At 42.5% G+C, this 11,509-nt stretch overlaps 1 protein-coding gene across 1 annotated transcript in view; it reads left to right on the top strand.

Moving 5' to 3' along the window:
- Positions 1-1,902: 1,902 nt before the first annotated feature.
- mcama (melanoma cell adhesion molecule a) overlaps positions 1,903-11,509 on the top strand; it is a gene marked incomplete at its 5' end in the record, with an annotated part of 35,582 nt that continues 25,975 nt past the window's right edge. Inside the window, one exon of the mRNA XM_083690165.1 lies at positions 1,903-1,966. Coding sequence (XP_083546291.1) covers positions 1,903-1,966 — 64 coding nt within the window. The remainder of the gene's footprint in view (positions 1,967-11,509) is intronic.

Genomic DNA, 11,509 nt, shown 5'->3' with positions numbered 1-11,509 from the left:
GGATGTTAATGGGTTACTTGCACTTGATTCTGCAAAAATCACACTTGTCTTTCCAGCCCACAATTATTGTGGAAAAGTCAACCTGGGAAACTTAACGAGAGTGTGCAGATCATCTGAACTGACACCTGTCTCCTCGTAAAGTAATCTGTGTGTGTGTTAATGGTGTTTGACCATTAAATCCTCTGTCACCCCCACCTATCCCTCCCCACTCTCTCTGTTTGCTCTCCCCTGACACAACAGTGCGAGAGACAGATGGGTATCTCTGATACAACAGAGAGAGAGAGAGCAAGAGGGAGAGAGGGAGGGAGAGGAAGGGGCATGAGGGGTACAATCGATTTGAGTTGGAAAAATGAAATGTCAGCATGGAATCATCTTTTTCTGCCTCTTCTCTCTGTCACTGGGGAAAAGAAGGGATTTCAGTGTGTCTCGGCTCTGGGTCCACTTCAAAGGCGATTTCTCATTTGCTTCAGATTTGCCTTTGCCCTGCGTAGAAGAACAGACCATACTGAACCTCAGCCTCAAGGGACTGTATGTGGTCCCGTATATGTGTGACCTGCCCTCTAAATCCACTGGTCCAGATTTGGTAGCTGACGTAACTTCTTCCTGTGTCCAGTGATGAGTGTCTTTGATGCTGCAGGTGAACAAACACACTCTCAGAGCTGAGTGTGTGATGGATGAAGACAGGAAACTTATCCGAGGACTGTGCGGTACCTCTTGAGCCCATTTTGAAAGCAGGTCTTAAGTTAAAAGGATAGCATTCGGACTGCGCCCATAATTGCACTGGGTTGTAATGCAGTCCTTGTTTGAGTGAAATGCCAACCAGTATGTTATCGCATACTGTATCATAAAGCCATTGTTGAATACTTGACTGATGTATGAATGTCCATAAAAAGAAATGTCTTGCCTAACCAGATTAAAACAAGATAAAAACAGAACATATTATTCCCATCTATACCTATTCTTCAACATAGTTCTATATCCTCCACTGTATGAAGTTTGTTTGTCATTTCGGCTCTATGGGTTGATTTTCCCTCCGTTTGTGTAACCTTATATCCTTCTCCACTGTGTCTTGGGCTAGTGATGTATGGAGGGAGACCCGACCCTGTAGGACAGCCTGAATGACAGCCTCCACTATAGGGCCCCTCGCTGCTGCAGCTGTTAGCAGAGGTGACAGTCGAGTGATGAAAACAGCAGAGGTCGTTAACGACCTGCAAGCTGACACGCTCGGGAGAAGCCCCTGTGTTGGGGATGAGTTGTAGACTCCTACTGTGGTTACAACAGCGCCTTGGTAGACTACATTCTTTCCAATATTTCTCAAATGAATATTTACCTATTGTGACAACAAACATGTTAATGGAGTATTAATTCATCCTTCTTTATGTCCTTGTATTACGTTTTTAGATTATGACAACAACAAAAAAAATAGTAGGCTTCTTCTTTTTTGATATTCATTTCAATTAAACTGTTTTAGTAATAATGTGCATGATTGATAGTTGTATCATCTATCAAAGTACATAGCTCATTATCATATATCTGTTCAAGCATGGCATATTCCGGTAATACCATTTTGTCCAAGAGGTATTACTGCAGGGATGTATTAGGTCCAATGAGGATTTTTAACCCTCTACAAATATATCCACTGAATAAAAGAGAAAGGGGGGATGAAATGTGGAAATCCCAAATGTTCCTACCTCTCCTCCTACAGACAGACAGTACAATCGACGGCAGACCTTTTTCTGCAAGTCGACTCCCCCCCCCTCCCCCCTCCCCCCCCCCCCCCCCCCCCCCCCCCCTCTCGTTCTCCCGGCTCTGTCCAACAGTCTGACTCTCTCTCCTTCCACGCGCGGACCACAAGAAGGCAACGTTTCATTCTGAAAGGCTGGATAAGACGAGAGGAACGACATGGCTTTCCCAAAGAACTCGTTTATATTGGTGTTTCTTAATATTTGCTGCCTAAGCTGGAATGGTAAGTAAGACAATTGTAGTGTTTATGCTTTTTGAAAACTTTCTTCAGAGGACTTTACGAATGTTTAGAAAGGAGAGTTTGAATGGGATGCACTGACTCGGCAGGCTCTTCGACAGAGGGATGGATGCTGTAGTTAAAGTACGTAGTTCAGCATTCAACATGGGCTATTGGTTTAAAGAAAAAACTACTTTATTTATGTGTTTTACGAATTATTTTCTTTTTTTGCGAATGTTTTGGCAAGTTAGTTTAACAATGTCCTAACATGTCCTCGGTGATATGAACTATAGGTTCTCGCAAGTGCGGAAAAGCAAGTGCAAATTCCAAGTGATTGACCGTTGAAGCATATTGGCCGAATGAAAAAAGCTTTCCATTAAGTGTGAATCTTCCAACTAAAGTGAAACTCGAATTTCCATTTTGAAAGTCATTTCAAGTCATTATTACATGTTTAATTACATTGTAGCTAGCTACAAGGCATTTTCTAAAAGTGACTGTGAGGCCACATTGCCAATTATCACAACAAGTATCCATACGCATGTTTCGTCTTTCCATTTTTTCCCCCGATTTTCTTTGCCACTTCTATGCTTTGTAGTCTCAATTGCATGATATCATTTGGCCAGTGTTAATCATATGATATGTTGGACGGCCCAAGGCCAAAGTTCTAAATGTCAGATAGCAACCCTCCCCTTAAACCAAAAAGGTTTAAATTGTTCAATCGAAAGCTGTTTTGCCACTGCTATCAATGCCATCTGTGGTTGTTAGATATCAAGGACCACGCGACTTGGGTTAAATACAAGCCAGTGTTATGTGTGCACTGTGCCTGCTTTGATAAAAAAAATAATCAAATAAAACAAGGACAGGGAGTTCTGGTGATAAAATGTTAGACACCCGTAAACAAGCAAGTGGGTAGTAGTCACATTTGAGCTCTATTCATACCCCAAAGAATTTAAATTGCTCTTTTGTGTGGATTTGGATTACTGGATTTGTGAATGTTTAAACTGAGCATATATGGGCATCTGACACTATGTTGTAAATAGTCTGTGTGCATGTGTGCGTGTGTGTGTGTTTGTGCGGGTGTGTGTGCGTGCGAGCATGTTTGTGTGCGTACTAGGAGGGGTGGGGCTCAGAGTGTAGCCTTCCCTAAGTGCAGCTCTATTAGAGGTGTGTGTGAGTGCCCTTTTCATGCTTTGACCCGGCTGGTCACCATGCCCCCAAAACCTTTCCTCCCCACCCACTAAATCCTCCCTTTATAGCACTGGGACTCCCTGTTCATTTATCTCTTCTCTCTGAATATGATGCGTCCCTCCCTCTCCCTTCCCTCCCCTTCTCCTTCCCCTTCTTCCTCTCCATCTACTCCTCACAACAGGACAACACTCACTCTGCCCTGGCCTTATCCCTCTTTTTGCCTTCAATCCCTGTTTTTGCCTCTTTTAACCTTGTCTTAATTGGGTCACCTCTACTTAATCCTCACCTCCTCCTCACCCCCCTTGGAGAGGGGTAAAGCTGTCTGTTTTTGGATTATTGGCCAGAGAGGGACACATAGTCCTTTGGGAGTCACTTAACTGCTACTGTTATGATGATGCACCTCCTCACAATAGAATTTGCAGGAGCTTGTGCATCTAAAATACTTTAGTCAAAAGCTATTTAGTATTAGTAAGCTGAGCTAAATCAAATTACACAAAGCTTGATGCAACCCAGACCAGCTACACAAGCATTGTGTCGTACACAAAAGTATTATTGGCACATTATTGTGTTTATTTTTTAAAACAGACGGAAATGCTTTATTTTGCACACAGAGGGATACCAATAAAACACTACAACAATATATACTTTTGACAAGTATCCCAAGAAATGTGAATTCACTTAAGACCGATCTACTGTACTCATGCACTTCTCCTTTACTGTCAGTCAAAAACATGAGGGTATCTCAGGCCTGAACTTACACAGCATCTATAACCAGGCTCCTGAACTCTATAAATTAAAGTAATTGAACATAGAAAACAGGATGTGCTTTATTTGAAGGAAGGCTGCAGTTATTTTTTGGTTTGCATTTTTTCAAACTACGTTTCTTGATGCAGCGGTCCTGCATTCTGAGTAGGTTCTAATAATAATTCAGATGAATCAGATTCAGATAATTCAGATGAATGAAGTATGGACTTATTCCGTTATTGGGATATGGAAGTACAGTTGCAAGCCCCCTCTTTTTCTTAAAATTCATATGAGCCTCAATATGCCCACTGCACAACAACTTCCTGCATGGTGGAGCAACCACTGACCTCTGCTGATGGAAGCACAATGGGATGCTGTTCCTCTCAGAGACCATCTCTGCAGACTGCTCCACATGTCAGCCATTTCAAAGGACTCCAGACTAAAGTATAGTAAACTGAATGAGCCTCTTGAGGGATGCTTCACTGGTAGAGGAGCGGGGATTGATTGAAATGACCATTTGATAGTTCTCTTTTCCATATCTGGGAATGATCTCCCACTATTTAGAGAAAGAAAGTTTTCAAAGATGGAATCTTTTTGCTCTGTTTAGTGAGTGATTCTTTTACTGAAGAAAAGAGCCCTCCCTAAAATCCATTTGAGCAGCACTCTAGATTACACACTAGTCATCATGAATATAAACATTCATGCTACAGTACTAAGCAGCTGCTGGTGGTTTTCTGACACGTACATCTAGATAAGATATAATTCCATTAACCTCAGGCCCTGGCTGAGATATCGACCTGTCACTTGCTGATGAGGGAACTCAGCAGGGTCATTAGACCATAATGTAATTGAATGTTCATCATCACTTCAGTCACCATGATGTAATGTTATCATCCCCCAACAGGGGGCAGCAAGGAGGTAATTCATTCTGGATGGTCTATTAGATAAACAAGCTTAATCCTAAAGCAAATTGTTTCAGACATTCAGCAATGCTGCCAAATTTATGGTTATATATGAGACGTGCTTTCTCACACTAACCAACACAGGAAAATCATACTGTACTAGAGAATGGGGTCTTATTTGTTTAAAGCCATGACTAAAAGAACAGCAGTCTGTCTGAACAAAGCACTATCTAGCTCCAGCCAGACACACTACTCAAAGTACAGTATACCATGAGAACATACAGTACCCAGAGTCTTCTACTATTCGTGACTTTCCCTCTCTTTTCTTCACGTCTCCGTCCTCTGATATAGAAGTGGGCAGCTGTGGAAACGGGGTGGATTTACCCTGTGATGGTCCAGAGGCAGCTGGGGTGTGTGCAGCTGTGGGCCTCGTCCACACTGCATTACTGCATTAGGCTGAGTGACAGCTAGCCACGACAGGCACATACTCAAGCATACTTAGTCTTTGTGTTCATTAAAGAGAGTATGTTGTCTAAGGCTTGAAACAGTGCTGTGTCTTAGCACTAATGCCGAATGAAATACTGATACTGATTAAGCCACACAAAGAAACTGAAAAAACGGTGGCTGACAGGTTAATATGGTCAAAGAAATATGTCAATATGGTGTAGAGCTGAATTTTAATTTACGAATCCTGTTCATTGAACCTTTGACCCTCCATATCTTTGATTGTGATTGACGTTAGTCTTCCACAGCCCTGACAAGTGCATTCAGTAACTCAGGCAGCCATGACATCTCTCATTCTGGAAGCTCATTGATCAAGGCCAAGGAGCCATGTAGTTAGGCTCCGAGACCTCGCTGTGCTAAGCCCCCTGAGCAATGATGAGGTGAGACAGGAGCATGGGGGACTGAGGAAAGCACCAAAGCCGTCTGCTTCCGCTGCACCATTTGAAGTTGCCTGCTGAAGGGTAGACCAAAACAATGAGCAGGGGCTTCAGGGGCGGGTGGGAGGGGGAGTTGTAATCTGAGGTGTGTTGAAGACCTATAGACAGGGTGTCTACAAAGGCAGTGTGCTGATCTCTGAGACAAGAGGTTGTTGCTTTGATTTACCTTCTCCTGTTGAGCTCTCTCACTACAGTGCTTGTATTGTAAACCCAGTTATTTAATTGATTGTTGTTATAGGCCCAGGTGTCTTTACCGTGCTCTGAAGAAATAAGACAAGCGCAGTAAATCAATGAGGTATCTGTTCAGCAATCAGAGCATGAGCAGGCCTGAGCTGAGGGCTTTGCCATGCATACAGTACCTCCAGATTGTGGATTATTGATCTTAGTGTGGGATTTCATATTGAACAGCTGCTCTTTATGAAGTGGTAAGATTTATCCCTGCCCTCTTGGAGGGAATTTCCTCAGCAGTGACTTATTCATTTCATGCTAAACAACTGACATATACAAAAAAATCGTTTTGAGTTCTAACTGTTTTATTCAGGCCACCTCTTTCATCAGATTGGAATGTGTTAAAGTATACTGAGAATGTTGCCTTGGATTATCTAGCTAGCACCTTCTCTAAGGTACTGGATTGTTTATGAAAGTCCGACGGGAATACGATGGGTAATTGGCCATGAGAGTGAATACCTGCCATTTGAGTGCATCCAGGGAGGTGAAGAATTTATCATGGAAAGATGCCAGTCGGCACTAAACTCTTTCAGGGCAAATCTAACGAGAGAAAGCGAACATTTCATGCAGTTCAGGAGGACGCTTATTTTCTTGTTTCATTTAGGAGATTGGTTGTAAATTCTCACAACTTTCACACCTTGTTGCTCGTAGGTAAGATAGTTTGTATGCCAAAATCTTTACTGTAGCCAGATGTTTTAAGGTTGCAAGCATCTGTCCTTTTCTAGTTGACAAATTACTGCAGGCTATAATGTGATTCTACTTTGTCATGGTAAAGCTCTGCAGTCACAGTTGTGTTAATTACATTGGTATTAATAGACTATTACCAATTTGATTGAGCAATGATGATGGGCTTTTGTCTGGGTTGCCCCATTTTCAAGGACTTTATGTCCTAATGATTCTAGCTTTAAAACCCAGTGTGTGTGAGCTTTCTATAGGCAATGTAAGCCTGTCTGTACTGCATGTCCCATCATATTCAGAGCGCCCATCTGTGGGACACATGGCACTCTCATGGGCCAGGATCCGTGCCCTGGCACAGATCCCAGCGGTGCCAAAGGGACTGAGAACCTCTCTGAACTCCCCCCACCTCCTCTTCTTATTCTTTTACCCCAAACCCCTCTCTTTCTCTACAAACACAATTCAACAACCAGCAGCTGCGCACACCTGGCACCCAACTCAAGGCAGATTTTTGGGGGGAAAGAAAAGGAAGGGGAGGGGGGGTGCTCACTGCTCAGGTTACAAAGAAATCATACACCACAATGGTTTTACCCCCCCTCCTCTTCCCAATCCTACCCACCCCCGTTCTGCACAGTCTAAAACGTGTCCTCCCACACCTCTCTCATGCCTCTTTGTTTGGCTGGTGTCCCTGGTGGATGGAGCCTGCGGCTGCCAGGCCTGTATGTACGTATTTCTGTTATAGTCAACAGTATTGATCAACCTAGAAATACCAATACCTGAATAACAACACTTACAACAACACTTGGCAATTACATTCCAGTCCAAAAGATACATATTGATTTGATGAATAACTAGGCCTATTAATTGAAATGTTTAATCTCTTAGATTTTCCAGAGCCATTTAGTTTGTTCATGGTACTTTGTGGTAGTCAATAAGGCTGGTATGATCACTCACTTTGCACTTTGAAAGGACAGCAGAGAGAGGGCTGATATCTATGTCTAGACTTCCATCTGTCGATGGTTTCCAGATCTTGTGATCCCTCTTTGCAGAACCTAGTCTGCGTGACAGGCATTGGCAGTTTAACTTGGCATCCTACAATTTGCCACCCAGATTGGATCAGTCATATACATTCACCGGCCACTTTATTAGGTACACCTGTTCAACTGCTCGTTAACGCAAATATCTAATGGTGTGGGGGATATTTTCTTGGCACGCTTTGGGCCCCTTAGTACCAATTGAGCATCGTTTAAACACCACAGCCTACTTCTGATGGCTACTTCCAGCAGGATAACGCGCCATGTCACAAAGCTCACATCATCTCAAACTGGTTTCTTGAACATGACAATGAGTGACACTGTACTCCAATGGCCTCCACATTCACCAGATCTCAATCCAATAGAGCACCTTTGGGATGTGATGGAACGAGAGATTTGCATCATAGATGTGCAGCCGACAAATCTACAGCAATGATGCTATCATGTCAATATGGACCATAGTCTCTGAGGAATGTTTCCAGCACCTTGTTGAATCTATACCACAAAGAATTAAGGCAGTTCTGAAGGCAAAAGGGGGTCCAACCCGGTACTAGCAAAGTATACCTAATAAAGTGGCCGGTGAGTGTATATGTACAATATCCCCTCTCTTCAATGTATGTAGATTATAATCTCTCTAACCCTCACAAGACATGACAGTAGTCCATTGACAGTAGGTTACCAGAAAGACATGACAGTAGTCCATTGACAGTAGGGTACCAGAAAGACATGACAGTAGTCCATTGACAGTAGGGTACCAGAAAGACATGACAGTAGTCCATTGACAGTAGGGTACCAGAAAGACATGACAGTAGTCCATTGACAGTAGGGTACCAGAAAGACATGACAGTAGTCCATTGACAGTAGGGTACCAGAAAGACATGACAGTAGTCCATTGACAGTAGGGTACCAGAAAGCTTGATTCCAGGAGAGTTACCTGTACAGCCCGTTCTATGTTATGACCACAACTGACTCCCTTCAGCAATTCAGTTACGTCAAGCATGGCACATTGTAGTCACTTGTGTATTTTTGCTACTGATACTCAGATTTGATATTGGTATCTCCAGCAGTAAAACCTCCAATCTTTTATGTAATGCTGTAAGCATTGTCATTCCAGAGTGTATTTTCTGTAAGTGGTTGAGGCATGATATCATACTACCCTGCTTGCTATTGTTTGATTGGAAGAAATCAGCTCACATGGGCTTTTTAATGAAGTGTGCTATGATGGTCTTGGAATGTGAGCTTACCTCTATGTTAGACACGCACATAGCATAGCCTATTGTCCTTGATGCCCAAGGCATTCATTTGAGGGTTTCTGAAATTCGACCACGGGAATGTGTCATAAAATAGAAGTTGTACTTTCTTTGGTCTGGGCTCTTTTGTAACAGATATGATAGTGTTTCGTCATCGAACAATGCAACATGCCAACTTTTCTCCATGAAAGCTCTCTCTCAACATGCCCTCAAAACATATCATTGTCCTGAGGAATGTTAGTCTTTGCTGGCTCCTTTTGTTCTTTTGGTTATGTCAAGATGCCAGTTCAAACAATGACTCACTTTCACCTTTGCATATGCTATCATATTCCTGGAAAAGTTTCCAAAACCAATTTTAGAACAGCATTGGGCTTTTTAGTCATTTCACCAGAAGTTACTCTGCTCAAATTGCAGAATTTTCTCTCACTGAAAGAGCTTCTGTTTGCAAATTAGCTGCTTTTTGGCACAATTGGATTCGCTGCAGGTTTGAACTTCAGCACAGAGAGATATATTCTATATCTGAATATAGTCCTGGCAGTGTTTTTACTCATTCTGTTCTCTGGAGGCAGCTCTTTAAATAAACATTAGGTTTGACACAGCGGAACTCACAGAGCTGGCCCAACATTTTTTTACATGGTTTTCGATACCACCAGCCAAGTCAAACTTCTATTCAGCCTCTATTCAGCCAGGGTACTTTGAGTTGTCAAGGCCCCAGCAGAAAAAGCTAAAGGCTAGAATGACGCAAACCATGCTACCCTGCCTCTCAGGCGCTAGCTGGCTCCATCATCAGCCCTTGGCAGATTGACTGTCACTATTGGGCCATAAGCACTAATCAGAGAAGGGGTATGGAAGTCAGTTGGTGAAACACATTTATGGCGCCATGCCAACCTCCTGTCTAGCTCCTGTCCTATACATTCATTTGTGCCCCATCTAATTAAAATGAGTCTATAATGGCAGCTCTGGTGAAAAGACCGATATGTGTACAGGCTATACAGATGCACATACATATTCATGTCTACACAGCTCTGAAAAAAGGCGGCTGTTACTGTATTTGTCGACTCTCTCACTGTCTGTACCACTGACATGATTTGCGTCTGGCGTTTTGTGAGTGGCGTCTTAGGAATGATGGCGTGAAATGAACATTGCATGTCAATTGCAAGACACTTAACACCTGAGCTTAGTGATGGAATGTATGGAGATAGGGTATCAATTCATTAGATGTTCCATCAGTTCTTTACTGTCAGAGATGGACTGAGTCTGTTACAGCAAATACTGCTTATAGGCTACAATCACTAAGGGCATCTTTTACATTACATTTATGGCATTTAGCAGATGCCTTGATCCAAAGCGACTTACAACAAATCCATTAGTTTAAGTAAGTGAATCATCGATCCATCAGTCATCATAAGAAAAAGTAATCAATGCTCGGACCAGGGGCCTTTGGCAGTCACAATGTTAGAAGAAGGAAAAATTACTTTTCTTTTTAAACAGGAGAGAAACTTGTACAGGGGGGTAGTGGGGATGAAGAGGTCTTTAGAGGGGATTGCTTCAAAGAGACAATTTCATGTCAGCAGAGAGATTCTTTCAACTAAAAGCTAACAAATTTCACATGCACTGTAATTTAATGCAAAAGTTGAAAAGAATAGCCTTTCGGTGTCTGCAATAGTTTAGTTAGCTCTGTGTATCCATGAATGGGAAGTACACTGTTACTGTAGAATTCCAATTTTCTCACAATATCCTGGTAGACCACATATACGCTCTATGGCACCTTGGCTAAACAACTTTAAAGTAGGGAAGAGACCAAAAAGTATCCAAAAACACTGGAACGAATGGCAGAGCATGACACTAACTATAGTAGGGATGAGATCAAAGAGGCTTATGTGAGCAGACCTTTGTAGGAGAACCACCCACCCTGATTCGTGTCTAATTGCAGCCCTGGGTTTCATGCAACCAGAAGCAGAAAGTACAAAACATAGCAGTGCAGTGGTTAAATGTTATTGCCAGGCCCTAACACACATGCAATGACCGGGGGATTGGGCATTGTGATGACAGAGGCCATTGGGCATTGTGATGACAGGACAAACATTAAAAACTCTTTGTTTCGTTTGTACTTTTACCCTTCAGGAGGCTCACAGGGTAATTATTCAAGGGCTGGCTAGCCCGGCGTCCTGTCAGTTTGAGAGGATGTATTAATCTATCATTGGCCTAGGTACCCATGGGACAGATCTCTTTGTTTAAATGTGTCTCAAGGGTATCATGACAGAGAGAGAGGGGAAAGGGGGAGGGGAGAAGGGATGCAAAATAGCTTGTTGATCAAATAATGGAATTATGTGCAGAATATTACCAGTCAGTTTTATCTGTTGAAGTCAGCCCCTAAAATGTGTATGTGTGTTAGCCCATGCACATTCATAAAGTAGGCTTATGTTTTTGTTCTGTTTTAGACTTTTCCTTTATTTTATCTATTTAGCATTTGGTGACATTTAGCTTGATGGACATTGGACAATGCATCCTCTTATCCATCCAGCGCAGCTGATTTTCCAAGGAGAACCGGAATCTTATATCTTTCAATCAAAATATGCATTCATAC

Source organism: Argentina silus, assembly GCF_951799395.1.
Source record: "Argentina silus genome assembly, chromosome: 2".
Classification (NCBI taxonomy): Eukaryota; Metazoa; Chordata; class Actinopteri; order Argentiniformes; family Argentinidae; genus Argentina; species Argentina silus.
This window is presented reverse-complemented; position numbering and strand designations above follow the sequence as displayed.